Source organism: Pyrus communis, chromosome 14 (assembly GCF_041283825.1).
Source record: "Pyrus communis isolate YQ-2024b chromosome 14, ASM4128382v1, whole genome shotgun sequence".
Lineage (NCBI taxonomy): Eukaryota > Viridiplantae > Streptophyta > Magnoliopsida > Rosales > Rosaceae > Pyrus > Pyrus communis.
Genome location: NC_142578.1, coordinates 2,568,336 through 2,584,200, shown reverse-complemented (window position 1 = coordinate 2,584,200; position 15,865 = coordinate 2,568,336). Strand labels below are relative to the sequence as shown.

The 15,865-nt window shown below is 35.4% G+C and overlaps 2 protein-coding genes and 1 long non-coding RNA gene across 5 annotated transcripts; 1 reads left to right on the top strand and 2 right to left on the bottom strand.

The window, feature by feature from the left end:
* Positions 1-1,396: 1,396 nt before the first annotated feature.
* LOC137713792 (flavin-containing monooxygenase FMO GS-OX-like 9) lies at positions 1,397-4,942 on the bottom strand. Its single transcript, XM_068453146.2, has 7 exons — positions 4,255-4,942; positions 3,933-4,003; positions 3,602-3,760; positions 3,391-3,473; positions 2,961-3,096; positions 1,927-2,100; positions 1,397-1,809 (listed from the first exon to the last, which is right to left on the bottom strand). Exons 1-7 carry the CDS (start codon positions 4,808-4,810, stop codon positions 1,606-1,608), a joined length of 1,383 nt encoding a protein of 460 aa, XP_068309247.2. The 5' UTR covers positions 4,811-4,942; the 3' UTR covers positions 1,397-1,605.
* Positions 4,943-7,675: 2,733 nt separating this feature from the next.
* Positions 7,676-8,565, top strand: LOC148691080 (uncharacterized). Its single transcript, XR_015955570.1, has 2 exons — positions 7,676-7,856; positions 7,989-8,565. It is a non-coding gene; the product is annotated as an uncharacterized LOC148691080 (long non-coding RNA).
* A 3,971-nt stretch (positions 8,566-12,536) lies between these two features.
* LOC137711976 (cysteine-rich receptor-like protein kinase 10) lies at positions 12,537-15,676 on the bottom strand. 3 transcript variants are annotated; one of them, XM_088684746.1, is made up of 5 exons: positions 15,541-15,676; positions 15,221-15,458; positions 14,945-15,095; positions 14,589-14,862; positions 12,537-13,098 (listed from the first exon to the last, which is right to left on the bottom strand). In XM_088684746.1, the coding sequence occupies exons 1-5, from the start codon at positions 15,665-15,667 to the stop codon at positions 13,085-13,087; spliced, it is 804 nt and encodes a 267-aa protein (XP_088540872.1). In that variant the 5' UTR covers positions 15,668-15,676; the 3' UTR covers positions 12,537-13,084. The 3 variants fall into 3 exon arrangements, with proteins under 3 accessions (XP_088540872.1, XP_088540873.1, XP_088540874.1); XM_088684747.1 differs by lacking the exon at positions 12,537-13,098 and adding an exon at positions 13,273-13,456; XM_088684748.1 differs by lacking the exon at positions 12,537-13,098 and having other exon boundaries at positions 14,346-14,862.
* Positions 15,677-15,865: the final 189 nt, after the last annotated feature.

The following is a 15,865-nucleotide window of genomic DNA, read 5'->3' as shown; positions in this document are numbered from 1 at the left end:
AAAGACGAGAACTCGCCGGCAATAGCGGCAAGGTTGGAGGCTAGGGTTTTCGGGTGATTCTGGTGGAGCCAAGATACCGCCACGTAGAAGGATTCTCTGTCGCATTTTCTGGTGCCGGTGTACCTGTCTATAAGGTTGCATACGAGCTTGAGCGTGGTTAGTGGATTATGGGAACATGCCATCGGGAGCAGTTGGTTGAGGTAGTTGCGGTTGGCTTCCTGCTGGAGCGCCGTGTCGGGTTTGACGAGGCGGAAGAAGATATCAAGGCAGGGGTTCCCGAAGAAGGTGAGAAAAATGGGGGAGCGGCGGCTAAGCTCTGAAAGCGGGGAAGAGCAAAAGCAAAAGCAAAAGGATTTTGAATTGTGCGCACCGGAGGAGTTGGAGGAGGAGGAGCCATTCTTCCGGCTGGTGAAGCAATGGGGAGGCCGACATTACGGTGGTTTCCGCATACTTTGAGAGCGGAGATGAGTCGGACTTGCGCCACCGGTTTGATCTTCGGAACCCAATCGAATTAGTGCGGACTGTGCTTTTTTTCCAATGGACTTATCGGAGAAGGACTTGATATTGACAACTGATTTTACATGGGGGTTATAAATTTAAAAGTTAAAAGTTAAATTTGGAGACAAATACAGAAATACTCATACAGAAGTTCTACTGCTTTCTAATGGATGGTAGCTAGATTGAGTCCAATTTAAAGTCAAATCCAACTTTTTTACGTGTATTGAATGATATAGTTTTTATCTTTCAATTTCCTTTTAAAATCTTTTGTTTAAATTTTCAGAATTTTGGATCGTTAGAGAAGGAGGTTAGTTGCTTGACATTTTGAGGCAGATTCAAAGCCTAATTAGCTACTAACATTTTAAAAATTTGTCTTTGTAAAGCTTCCATGCTTGGATTTTAAATTTTTAACTGGTTTTTGAGAAATGAATGGAAAAGAGAATCGAGGGGAAAGCCTTTATTTTTTTGGATTTTCTCCTCTGTGAAACGTAGGGTTAGACCTCAGATTTTCTTAATGGAATTGAAGTATGCTCTTGATATAATCATTCTTAATTTGTGAAGGAAACAGTTCTCACAGTTACTATTAGTAGATGTAACAAGTGACACAACAGCAATAAGAATAAAATGTTCCTGCTTATCGACATCTATTTCATATAAGTCATGAAAAACGTCTCCAAACTCCCTCATCGTTGTCTCAAACTCGAACCTCCGTTGGCCTTCTATTGCTGGTTTTTTTTTGTATCCCTTTCAGATTTGAGTCACATGTTTGTTGCATTGTTATCTTAATTCCGTTTATTATTCACTTAGCTCTAGCTATGTTGTTAAGTGCAAATTTCACTACTATGTTCTGTTTTATTTAACTGCTGAGAAAGGATTAGGAAAATAAAATCATTCTCAATTTATCGAACAGTGTTTTTAGAACTTATGGTATGGAAAATGGTATATGAGTAATGTTATACAAAAGTCACAAAATAAATAATCGTGGGAGTTACTTAGGAGTTTTATTTTGAGTAATGTTATACTTACCACATATTTTTATCATCTTTCTAATAGAGGTAGAGCCCACCAACACATGTAAGTATCATCTCTCTAATATTTGTAGAGTTATTACAGAGGAAAATCTAAATCTTGAGGCCCAAGTTGAGTGAAATGTGGACTTTGAAGAGCCTCTTGAATTAGCTCATGATCGTCCCACGAATCCTTGTATGTTTCTAAGTCAGTCTCAGCATTTCTTATTGCCGAAAGGCAAATCTTTTTCCTCCATTCTTCCAAACGTGGGAATCCTATGTGATCCCCATATCTGTCACAATACTGCAACAACAAGCGAAACAAAAAACGTAAAGACCTTAGAATATAAGCTACAATGGTTTCACGAGTCACTTGATGAGTAAACGTGATGCATGTAATTTGTGTTGCACGAAAGTTTACCTCGAAGTTGCCGATCTCGTGGGTGTTATGCTTTGGAATGCCAGCAATCTCCTTTGAGTGGTAGAACTCCTTGATGGAATGCATCATATCATCCCTTGATGGCAATGATGTTTTGCCAGAGAGTAGTTGAGCTATCCATTTTGCTTGTGACTCAAAGAAAGGGAACCCTATGATCTAGATCAGATTTATCGATTGATAAATATCATTTTTCACAGAGATCTATTAAATTAATTACGGATTAGGATCGTTTCCGGATCATATTTATCTGGATCCTCGGGATCAACCGATCCTCACCATTCGTAGTACATCGTGTGGTCAGCATCAAGTTTATTTATTTTTTTCAAATTTGCACCAGAGAACTCTCTCTCCCGTTCCACAGTTCCACTCGTCTTTCTCCTTCTCCTCTCCTCACGTCCCACAGTTCTTTGGGATCAATCAATTCTGAAACGCTGAAACCAGATCATATCGCAGAGACGGGTTTACTAGTTCGCCATGGAAGCCATGAAAAGCACCATAAGTGATGGATTCGCCGGCGCAAAGAGAAGAGACTAGGACGAGCACTGCTCTGTCAAGACGGAAGCTGCGTCAGTCACGGAGACTCAGAGAAGAGAGAAAGAAGAGGATCAGGAGGAGCCTGGAAACAGTATCGGTTGATCCCGAGAATCCGGAGACGATTCGAATTCTTAAACTAGAATGAATAATTATAATTATGCTCCAAAGTGCTCTATATTTTGAATTTTTTGTTGTTAAATTTTAATAATTGTATTATCTTTAACCAAGAATCTATACCTCAAAGCATACTACAACTGGAAGACCCAAAACCCCAACAGGCTCCCCATTTTGTGAGGGTCGTAAGAAGAACGTTTATCATTCACAGCCTTATTCTTGCTTTGTAAAAAACTGTTTCCACGACATAAACCTTAACTTTTCAATCACAAAAAAAAAAAAAACAATATTTTTCGTTGTACCTTGGCTGACCCTCCCTATACCCCAAAGCATACTATACGTTGTAAAATAAGAAATGTTTTAGTTACCTTTGTTGCAATGCCTATAAAGGATAAAGAGGGTGCAAGTGATGGAGGGAAGGTGTGCTCATACAGAGGCCCCACTCTGTTATCATCTATAGCAACTATTCCTTTGGTGTCAAGAAAGGGGAATGCGTATGAATACCTGCACACACTCCACTTGGTACAATTAATATCCACTATTTCAAAGGGAATGCAACTGGGTGTGGATCCATAATTTGAATGTGGGGACCCACACAAAATTTTCAGTCAAAATCAAAAGACTATGGTTAACCAATCACTTTCCAAAGCAAGTCCATCGTTCGATAGAGCGAAGGGATGTCATGTGCTGGTATTTGAATTCAATCATATTATATAATAGTGTATGATTGATTTATAACTTATCACTTTGTCATAATGAAATTTTCGTTGTATTGATGATATTGGATTGAAAATTTACCCAGTACAGTATATGATAGAGTCTGCAATGACCCAAGAACCGTTCACAAATAATACATTCCCATCTTCTTGAAGTGACTCTATCTGCATTTGGTTGCATTTAAATGTCACATAAAAGAAATCTGTACTGAAACACAGCTTTATATATTTGCTTATAATCTAATCCTAGACACCAAACGTGATGTTTAATTATAAAAGCTAATTTATTGTACCTGGGGACGAAGGTGCAAGTTTTCGTGTTTGGAAATGACTTTGGACAAACCCTCAGATATGTCAAGAGATTTGGCACTGAGATAGATTGCCTTGGCCACATCCACTAGTTCCATTGATATATCTTGTCCGCTTACTGAATTTCCAACCACCACCACAACCTGCAAATGAGCAAAAGGATCATTTCATCTCTTTTGTGCTAGAAACTTTCGTTGAACTATATAAACTTATGGTAGACAACTATGATTCTCCAAACGCTTATAAGCTATGAGGAAATGAGCTAACAATATATATCAAGCTAACAATTTAGTAATTAACTATATATTGCCTTGCCTCATCACGAAATGGCTCCGGAACCCTGTAGATGTGACTATGCATTTGCTTCCTCTTCCATGCATTCATTCCTAAACATGACCAAATTGAACCCACCGCAATTAAAAAGAAAAAAAAATGGAAATAAAGAAAGAAAAAAAAATTTGAAACCACTTATAATTATGATTAAAAATGTGATTATTATCTCCTTTATTTTTTAAAACTATTATGTGAGAAAGTTGAAATATATAACAGTATGATTGATCAAAAATAATGTCACGACAAAATCCTTGTTAGACATGGGCTAGCATGAAATTAAGGAAATTAATAAAGTAGTAAATACCTTTAATGGACGGTAACCTTGGCTTAGAGTAATGGCCGGAGGCCACAACCACCGCATCAAACACCTCCCCCACGAAAATCTCGGTCTTCTTCTCCACACTCCTCACAACCCATTTCAAATCTTTGCAACCAACTGCATCTCCATCCAACATCCCCACATATGAAACCCTCGTATTGAACCTTATCAACTCCCTCAACCCAAACCAATCACAAAAATCCTTGAGGTAGAAAAGAAGCTCCGTATGGCCAGGAAACCTCCTCATGTCCCTACCTTTCTTGACTGCAAATGGAAAGTCAGTGAACCCCGCGATCTCTCTTGGAAGCATGAGCCTCAAAGACGTGTAAAGACTGCTATGCACTTTCAGGGTAGGTGCCCTTCCCAAGGGATCCTCTCCCTCCACATTTGGGTCGTACAGCCACTGCCCTCCCACATCATGGTTTTGTTCCAGCACCACCACCCTGTGACCTTCGTTCCTCAGCTCCCTTGCAGCTACAAGTCCTGAGGGTCCAGCTCCAATCACGCATACATTTTTGGATTGGTAAATTTCAGAAGCCATGGTTGGTCTAGGGTTTAGGCTTGTGGATTTTTATTTCTCTTCTGGTTGTGGGAAATTTGGGAAAAGGATCTCCACCGGATCGTTGTTATGAGAATTTTAGTGATTTCGTAATTGTCATCGTTTATCGTACATTATACGATAAATTTTTGTTAAGTATTATTTATATTTAATTTTAAATTTTAAAATAATTTATAATCATACGATATACGATGAACGATCATAATTACAGAATTCCTAGGATCTCAGGAAAAGCATGCGTTTCCGGAAATTTGTTGTTGTTGATGGGTTTATATGTATATATATTTAATTTTCTTCACGCAAACTGATGTAAAAAAAAATGATAATAATGTTGTTGGGAGATGTAAGTCATTGTCTGATGGAGATGGTTTACTAGCTCGGGGACAACACTTGATAAATTAAAATTAAAGTCAATGCCTAAAAGTTGTCTACTTTTAAATAAAAAGCCTACTTGCATGAAAATTTCCAATCTCATCCTTTTGTTATTGAACAATGACAAAGAGATTAAATTTGTAAATAAAATTTTAGAAATTAAAAAACATGTAAATTGATGATTGGTTTATTACTTAAACGTTGATAAACGTGATCGTTCTTATTGGTAACATATTATTTAGTTTGTAAATTTTATCTTCAAATTTAATCTCTCTAATATTACCCTTTGTTATTTGTGATCATCATCATCATGTCCCAACCAAAATTATCTTGAGCCAATTAAGGACTTTGGAATACATGCGGGCTCATGAATGCAAGTTTTTAACGAATGATATTATTTGTATTAATGGGCTAATGAGTGGGCTAAGCCTCACAATGAGCTAACAATAATGTGGTTCAAATTTGTCTTTGACAAAAATCGAACCTAAAACCTTTCACTTACAAATAAAGACCACTAAACTTTAGTATTAAGTGACTGCAAGTTCAATTCAGTCCTTATAACATTCCATAAAAATAAAATAAATAAATAAATAATGCTAGGGAGATCAATGATACTCTTTTTTGATAACCTTCAACTTCACAATTTAATGACAATTTTTATGCTAATATTATAAAAAAAATTATGTCAAAAACATGAGCACATTAATACTCAACCAACCTCATTTTACAAAATTATAAACCTTTACATCCACGTTCTTACACGTCGATTCCAGCTCCACACACGTTCTTTTGCACGTTGATTCCACCAACGTTCGAGAGGATATTTTATGAAAATCACTTTGCATTATTGATTTCAATACTGTTTGAATACCAACAAAACGGAAAATTTTTCCAAGTGCCGGGAACACCATGACACATGGTGTTCTCTCACCCATTAGAATTTAGTTTTATTTATTTATTGAAATATAAAATTGAAGGATATCCAAGATGTCAAATCCTAATGTGTGAGGGAACATCATGTGTCATGGTGTTCTCGGCACTTGGAAAAATTTCTCCAACAAAACGAGATGAACTTTCATCCAACAGCAGTACAGAAAAGGAATTAATAGGCATCCCATCAAGGTTGGTAATGTTAGAGAGATTAAATTTTGTAAATTAAATTTACAAATTAAATGATTTGGTTGTAGATAATTGAATTATTAATTAAGTATTGATTAACATACTTATTTTTTATTAATAACATATTATTTAGTTTACAAATTTGATTTATAAATTTGACCTCTGTAAAATTATCCATATATATTTTCTCTGGTTAGGGTATCAATGTCACCATTTTTTCACATAAATTAAAGGGTGCATGTTTGGTGTAGAATTTACTTCTCAAAGTGGTCGGTCTTACCTTTTGTTGCAAAGTGACCTTTTTAGTGTTGTTTTCTTTCTTCGTTTGAATGATTTTGATCCTTCTTGGGTTCTTTGTCCATAATGCTTACTCGTTTGGTTTGCATGCGCCATATGAATAAACACAGTGCAGATTAATTGGTATTTTCACCAATACTGATATTCCACACATATAGTATATAAAAAGCTGATATACTACCATCTAGGGTCTTGACAAAACATGCATCGCTATCAGATCAAACAGAAGGCATGAACATTCTTTTTTACTTCTCACACATCTTTCTAATTTTCGGCCGTCAAATCGGATGAATTGAAAAAGATAAAAAAAAAACATAAATTAACAAGAGATGTGTGAGAAGTAAAAAATGTGTGTGAATAGCATACCCCATATTTTAATTATCCAGGGTTGTGTACCTATCCAATTGATCTTATCACACATTAAACTACAGTAGATATCAACATAAACATGTACAATAAACAAATTAACACCATCAAATCAAATTTTAAAAATACTAAATGTTGATATCATTCATGCATATATATATATATATATATATATATATATATCATCCATCAGTTTCAGTCAATGTTTAAAATTTATTCGATACAGTTGATTTTAAATTCATCTCATATCGGAAAAACTCTTTAAATTTAGGCTAAATTGACAAATATCGTCAATATTTCTAGCACATCGGTTGAATATGGAAGGAACTTTTATATTTCGTCCAAACCATATTTAACAAGCCGTAAAGTTTCATTTTAAATTTCCATCATTTTTATCGAAAACAGCCGATATCGATATTCGATATATTCCTCGATATTTCCACAAATTTGCATCGATATTTCCACCAATACTGATACTTTAAACACTGGCCAGTCAAATGAAATGATTTTAATAATTATATTGTAGTAAACGGAACTCAACTATCACAATGATTCTAGTTCTCATTCTAGTGCTAGCCGGAAGAGAACATAATGATTCTAGTTCTCATTCTAGTTAGCCGGAAGAGATTGTGGTTGAAAAGGATTGTTTGATCTCTATTGGAGATATGTGCTTCAAAGAGGTGTAAAGACTGCTATGCACTTTTAGGGTAGGTGACCTTCCCAAGGGATCCTCTCCCTCCACATTTGGGTCGTAGAGCCACTGCCCTCCCACATCATGGTTTTGCACCACCACACGGTGACCTTCTTTCCTCGTCTCCCTTGCAGCTACAAGCCCTGAGGGTCCAGCTCCAATCACACATACATTTTTGGATTGGTAAGTTTCAGAAACCATGGTTGATTTAGGTGATGAGTCCATAGTATACTATATATTTTACCCTAATCTTAGTTATAATTTATTGGTTATTTTGGTAGAATTTTGATATTTTGCTTTATATTTTTAATATAGGATATTCGAATTCCTCTAGAGCAAAACGTGATCAAACGGACGAATTTTGGAGTAATTCAAATTGGAGGACGTTCGTGTGTCTCTTAGCTTATTCATGTCAAAATTTTGGATTTTTCTACCAAGTGGTTATTTTCTGGTGATTAAATAAATGAGCAGTACGTGTTGCTGGAAAGTGACTTTTATGGGCTTAAACTGCATTTTTGGAGCCCAAGATGACCTCAGATGGGTTTGTGGCCTTCAGGAGAAATGTTCATAATAGTCAAAGCTTTAAATCCAGCTATTTTGGGCCAGTTTTGGAGCTGATTTGGGTCCAAAACGTGGCTGTGCAGATTTTTAGGCGAATTTAGCAAGTTAAATTAGGATTATGTTTCCTATTTTATTTCAATTTATTAGATTTCCTAGTTTTATTCTAAGACCTTTTACTAGGAGGATTTTAATTAGAGTAGTATAAATAAGGCTTTTTAGCCATTAGGGTTATAGGGAGAAAAGGAGGAGAACGCACACACCACTTTGGAGGATTCAAGTTTATTATCAATGTGTTTTCTGTCCATGTTTTTAATAATATTTTATTTTATGACTATTCGTAGCTAGTTTCGTTTGCTAAGGCAAGGCCACGAGCCTTAGCAAGAATATGTAACTTCTTTTCAATTTGTTTCTGATATTATGCATGCAAGTTTTGAATTATTAATCACTGTACTTTAAATTATCTACTTGTCTTGATGATTGGCCACCATTAAGGTATTTAGAAAGTAATTTGATGCAATTTTGGTGAAGAGTTGTCCCCGAAATTGATTAAGGCTTCATGTGATTAATATGTGTAACTTCTTAGGATGGACGACAAGTTTTAAGAGTTATATGGTTTTTCAGAAGGTTTTTACAAAACTTAATGAGTCTTGCATGTTGACATTCGATCTGGACGCCACAGACAGATTACATGTTAGATATACGTTCTATGTTGGAGGTTCCAAGTAGGGCATACTTTGGGAAAACCTAACCTTCAAAATATGCATGTGTAATTCATAAGTAATTGAAAGAACTACATAGGATTGTTAAGGTGATGGCGGAACCCTAGTGCTCAAATTTATTTTCAAAACTATTTTCTTTTGTTTTCTTTACTTTCCCAATTTATTTAATTGTTTTTAATTAAATTCGTTTTTAATATTTTAGGTCATAAAATCAACCTCTTCCAAATTTTGTTTTCAAGTAATTAATTAAGATTTGGTTTTAACATAAATTATTCATTCAATCCATATGGAAAACGACCTTGCTTGAGCTGCTATATTACGACAACCTTGTACTCTTCCAAGTATTTTTAAGTATTTTTATCCCTACTTTTGTAGGTGATAAAATCTCTATCACTAGGGTTTAGGGTTGTGGATTTTGATTTTAATTTTCTGGGTGTGGGGAATTTGTTGTTGTTGAATGGGGTTTTATAGTTGAATTTTCCTCACGCAAACAGATGGAAAAACGATGATGATAAAATGTTGTTGGGAGATAGACATAGCCTGATGGAGATGGTTTGCAAGCTGGGAGACTACACGTGACAGATTAAACTCAATGCCTAAGCTTTGTCTACTTTTAACTAAAAAGTTTACTTGCATGAAAATTTTCTATCTCAACTTTTGTTATTTGTGATCCTTCATCATCATCATCATCCCAACCAGAGCCTATTAAAGGACTTTGGGATATATACAGGCTCATGCATGCAAGTTCAATTCAGTCCTTATAACTTTTCATGAAAAGAAAAGTAAAATAAATTTACGGATTTTATGAATGTACGTATTAGTCTCTCAACATGCGTTCTTTCTAAATCTCAAGTGAATATATTTGATTTAGATAATGTTTGAATGAAAAATGCTACGGAAACTATCTCAAAAGTGGAGTCTCCATGAATTATCTACCACCTTATATTTTTTGTACAATGTTCTATAAGATGGTCTCCTTAGCATTTCTCATGTTTGAATACATACCAACATACCACATGCTGGCCCCTTCATGCAGCATCAGCACAATAATGCTCAACATTCCTCCTTTTTTTAAAATTAGCCTTTTCACCCACGTTCTTGCTCATCGAGAGGCATTTTATGAAAATATCTTTGCATAATTGATTTCAATAATGTTCGATACCAACGTAACGAGATGACCCTTCATCCAACACAGCATTACAGACTCAATGGGCCATCAACTTATCATGGAGTTTGGATTCTCTGTTTATACATATTTTCTCTGGTTAATCATGCTAAGTGTCACCATTTTTTTCTTTTTTACAGAAATTAAAGGGTGCATGTATGTGTAATTAGCAACATGTAAAGTGTAGGGTTGGCAAGCAGAACAAAAGTAGTCTATTCACAGTCCCCACAACAGAAAGAATGCCCCATCTTGAAGCCAAGAAAACATCAACAATTATGAAACAGCGAACATGTTTATTCAACAATTTCCTTTTCCAGTTTGACTTGCAACTGTGGTGATAATGACGTGAAGTGCTCATATTCCATACACACCCCCACCCCATCCCTCTCTCCTCTCTCTCCCAAATTTCTTTTGCTTCTATATATTAACAAGGAGATCTGACCCACACACAAGAGAAGGGATCTAACTACCTTTGCCCCTTGGTGGACTCGCCACATGATATGAAGAATACCAAAGAAGCTTTTTGCCACATGAAGTGATTGTAAGGCTGGTTCGGTATAGGATATCAAACCGAAACTAGTATTCGGGATCCCAAACGAAATTTTTCGGGACAGAACTTTGAAAATGAATCCCAAAAGAAATTTTTGGGAATCCCGAAGTATTTTAGAGATTTCGGAATAAATCGGGAATCCCAAATTGAAGGAATGCCTGTTATGTACCAGAATAAAAAAAAGAAGAAACAAAGCAGAAGAGCAGAAAGAAGAAACAAAAACATACAACGAAGCAAGAACAAAATGTGCAGAGCTGATTAGGGCATTGTTCATGGCAATTTAATATGTTAACCCTAAACCCATCTACGAAAACAAGGTTTCTCCAAACAAACTAAACGAGAAGAGAAACAGGGCTCAATTTGTGATAGCAGAATGGCACAAGCGACACGGACAAAATGATCCTAAAAGGTCTTCGCAAACATTTCGCATACCTCAATCCGGAAAAGAGAAAAACATCTCGAGACAGAACGGAGCCATTTGCGTGTGAAAAAACTTATAACCCTGTGTTAAAAAGGATTCTTTTAGCAAATGCTTTTACATCTGTGACAACTGCAAATGCAAACCTTTTGAAGCTGAAGCAACAAAGTGGTAAGTTAAGAGCAACATCACCTGCTAATTCAAATGCGTATGACAAAAATGACGATTTGAATTTTTTTAAATGAACAGAACTATGGTACAGGCAGTATTACAGAATATAAAGGGATATCGAGAGAGAGAGAGCGGTGGCCGTGGCTCTGTGTGGTGAAGGAAGGCTCCAGCCGCTCCACAGTGAGGGATGAGAAATCGAGAGAGAGATATCAGATCAGAGAGAAATTGGCGAGGATGACAGGATGAGAGAGCAGGCTGAGCGGTGAGGTGAGGTCGAGAGAGAGTGAGTGACTGAGTGAGGGTTTTATTTGGATTCAATGGCTGAGAGTAAATCTCAACCAAATCCGACGGCTGTTACAATTTTAAATATATATTTAAAATTAAATAATATATTTTTTTTATTTCGGTTTGGTTTGGGATTACCGAACGAATGAAAATGTGATACCGATTCTCGTACCGAAATTTCGGGATTGGTTCAGAATTGGGTACTAAAATTTTCGGGATTTTCGGTTTTGGGATTTTTTCAGTTTGGTTAGAAATTTTCGGTATTTTTTTCCACCCCACAACTAACTGTTTAATCCATTAACATTATTGCTCTAAAGAAAAAAATATAGCACTAATTTAATATATATATATATATATATATATATATTATTTAGTACTTGTCATAGGGTTATTGGTTATCTCATCAACGTAATTTACCTTGCAAGTTTTCCATCTGCTCATGCAACAACATTTGTATGGCATGATTATAAATTTCTGAATTATAATAAAATGACAAAGTAGGTCAACCATTTACTAGCCGGATCTCTATTCTTTTAAAAAGATAGGAATTAGTTGTGAGACTCACACTACATTGAATTTTAACGATTCAAATCATATATTTTTTAAGTTGCACATCATAGATTATCTTTGCAAAATATTAGATAAACTGTAAATATTTGAGGCATCTAATTGAGTTCAAAGAATTAACAAACACTATGTTCTAAAAAACACTAAAGTTTCATCGAGACAATTAAATAGGCAAATTGTTAGGATTGACACAACTACATCAAACTTTAATGATCTGAACAATCTATTTTTAAGTTGCACCTCATAGATTATCTTTGCAAAATATTAGATAAATTGGAAATATTTGAAGTATCTAATTGAGTTCAAAGAAATTGATAAACACTATGTTCTTCATCGAGACAATTAAATAGGTAAATGGTTCAGATTGAAATAAATTTTTACAACAATAATCTACAAATCAAGACTTATAAAATAAACAATTCGATTTGGAATGAACCTCACAAACTAATCCCCATTTTTATATCATTCCCTTAAAAAGGGACTGCATAAGTTATTATTCATCATTTTATTAGTGTGTAATCTAAGTATGCAGGTACAAAAAGAAAAATTAATTGTTTTTGTCCCCTAGCCAAACTTGACCCTGTTAAGGCCAAAAAAATGGTTTGGGATCAACTCCAAGTGACCCCCTTGATTGTCTAGTTGGTGACGCTTTGGTGCCCACCATCTTTTGACGAAATGACTAAATGAATTGCCTGAAGTTGATGTTTCTGCATACTGAACGCACAAGCCTTTTAAAACGACATGATTTTGAACCTGATCTTTAGTTCTCGTTTTCTTTTACAAATATTTTAAAAGAAAAAAAAAAAAAAAACAATGAACCTCCTTGTATCCACACCCAACCCCGACTAATTCCCCCCCAAAAAAAGTCCAAATCACTGTCATATCATCTCCCAAATAGGACAGGAGCCACCATAACCCCCCAAACCCGCCACCACATGCGGCCATTTTGCCACCGAGCCACTACTCTTTCCTCTCTCATATTTTCATCCCTAAAATTTCAAGTAACTTTTAAATTATAATCCCAAATTTATGGTTTCTGAAATTGAAATTGAGGTTTAAAAAAATTAAACATTTTTACCAACTCATTGATTATAAATCTTGAATCCGTCGCTGCTCATATATATATATATATATATATATATATATATATATATATATATAATTCTAATCCATAGATTGCAAAGCGGTAGGTTGATAAACATATATTACAATATATCCTAACACTTTATTTATGCACACTATCTAGGGTATACTTCAGTGATAGATCTTTCATCAACGAACGGAGATGACTTGCTGATAGATTGATCGAATTCCAGAGTTGTCTTTGATGTGTTCCCTACTGCTCTACTTCGGAGGGAAAATGCCGGTTGTTTAGTTAATGGCAGACTGACAGAGTAGCTTAAGAATAACAAGGGTGAAATGCCAACTTAGTCCCTGAACTATTACCTCAATGAAAATTAGGTCCCTGAATTACTTTTTGGTAAAATAAGTCCCTAAATTCATTAAGCATTGCTAATTGCATCCCTACAATTATATTCAAAGCTATTTTATCCAATTTTTCGTCAACTTAAGTCACTTGAGACACTTTGAAGTGTAATACCATCATTTTTTCACCTATAAGTCCTTAACATTTCATATAGGTTACAAATCTAACGTATAATTTATCCTCAAAAGTTAACTCCATACACTATTTTTTTATGAACAATTACCAATCAACCCTCCAATGTGTATCACATGCAAGTAACGTGACTTAAATTGATGCAAAATTGAAAATAGTAGCTTCGAATATAATATTAAGGATGTAATTGGCAGATTTTTATAATTCAATGATTGATATTTTTGAAGAAAAAAAATAGTTCAGTGACCCAATTTTCACTCAGATGATAATTCAGAGACTAAATTTACAGAAAAGAACACAATCTTCATTTTATACTCTATGTAAGTCTGTACTTGCTAAATAATACATGGAAAAAAATAGAATGTACAATTTGAGGAAGATGCTGGAAAATGATCGTTACGATAGTAAGTATCAAAATGTTTAATTCGGTTATTACCGATTAAAGGCCTCACTAAACCCTATCAATCACGTTATGTGAAAAATCAAGATATTGGTGAAATTCAGGATACAGATTACATTTGCATCTTTGATGTTTTCAATCCTAACAATGGTCAATCATCGTTGTCAAGTTTCATGTTTTCTAACAAATAAATATAAATAGATGTAGAGTCCGAGCACTAGTAGAATTTTATGCGATTCACATCATATAAAGAAACAGAAATTGCACCTAAAACTTGTATGTGCAGAACGTTCATCCTTTTAAGGACAGATGATACCATATCGGTAGATTTTGTTATTGTCTAGAGATGATTGTATATATAAGCAGATATTACAATACGTAGCAACAACAGCTTATCTATTCACACTATCTAGGGTATACTTTAGTGATAGATCCTTCATAAACGGATGGAGATGACTTACTGATGGATTGAGTGGAGTCCAGTGTTGCCTCCGACATGTTTCCCATTGCTCTGCTTTGGAGAAAAAATGCTGGTTGTTGAGGTGATGGCAGAGTAAGAGAGTAGCTACTGAGCATGAGAACTACTGATTGCATTGTCGGCCTATCAGCTGGATCTTCCTGAACACAAAGTAAGCCGATGTGGATGCATCTGATTACTTCAATCCTCGAATAAAAGTCTCTTAGACACGGATCCAACAATTCCAAAGGTGCCCCATCTCTCCATAACTTCCAAGCCTACATAAAATTCCAAAGTTTAATTCATGATGCTATGTCAATGCAAGAGAACAGAACACTACACTTTTCATTTTAAGCTTACATGGCTCATGAGGTCCTCAGTTGCATCAGTCTGAAAGAATTCACTGTTCTTCTTGCCACTGATGATTTCTAGCACTAAAACACCGAAACTATATAGATCGGATTTGACAGAAAAATGTCCGTGTCTTACATACTCGGGAGACATATAACCACTACAAGGAGCACAACCATCAGTATAGAAATTATGACAAAGCTGTAACGAGAGAACATTTCAGATTCAATTTGATAATTGCAAAACAAAAGTGGTCGTGAGAAAAGAATGAAATAGGTAACTTACAATGTTCCAACAATTCTATTTGTGTTTGCTTGAGTTTGATTAACCCCAAATATCCTAGCCATGCCAAAATCAGATATTTTTGGATGCATCTCCCTATCTAACAATATGTTGCTAGCTTTGAGATCACGATGTATAATTCTAAGTCGGGAATCTTCATGTAGGTACATGATTCCTCGAGCAATTCCTGAAATAATCTTGTAACGTCTTGACCAATCCAATTGCCCTTGTCTCTCAGGGTCTGCAAATCATCAAAATCAAGTTATCATTGACGAACTGCTATTGCAATAGGGAAAGACTATCAGATTTCTGAGTGTACAAACCAAATAGGAAACAGTCTAGGCTTTTGTTGGGCACAAATTCATAAATAAGAATCTTTTCTTGGCCTTCCAAGCAGAATCCCGATAGCCTAACCAGATTTCGGTGTTGAAGCTTGACTACCAATACCATCTCATTCTTAAACTCTTCCGTGCCTTGGTCAGAGTTCCTTGATAGCCTCTTAACAGCTACTTCTTGACCGTTTGAAAGTATACCCTGCGAGAAAACTTCAATCAAACAATGGAATGTCCACTCATGGCATTCATGGCATTCATGGACAACTTCTGAGGCTCCAAAATTATTCAGATTTTGCATGCATATAAATTGGAA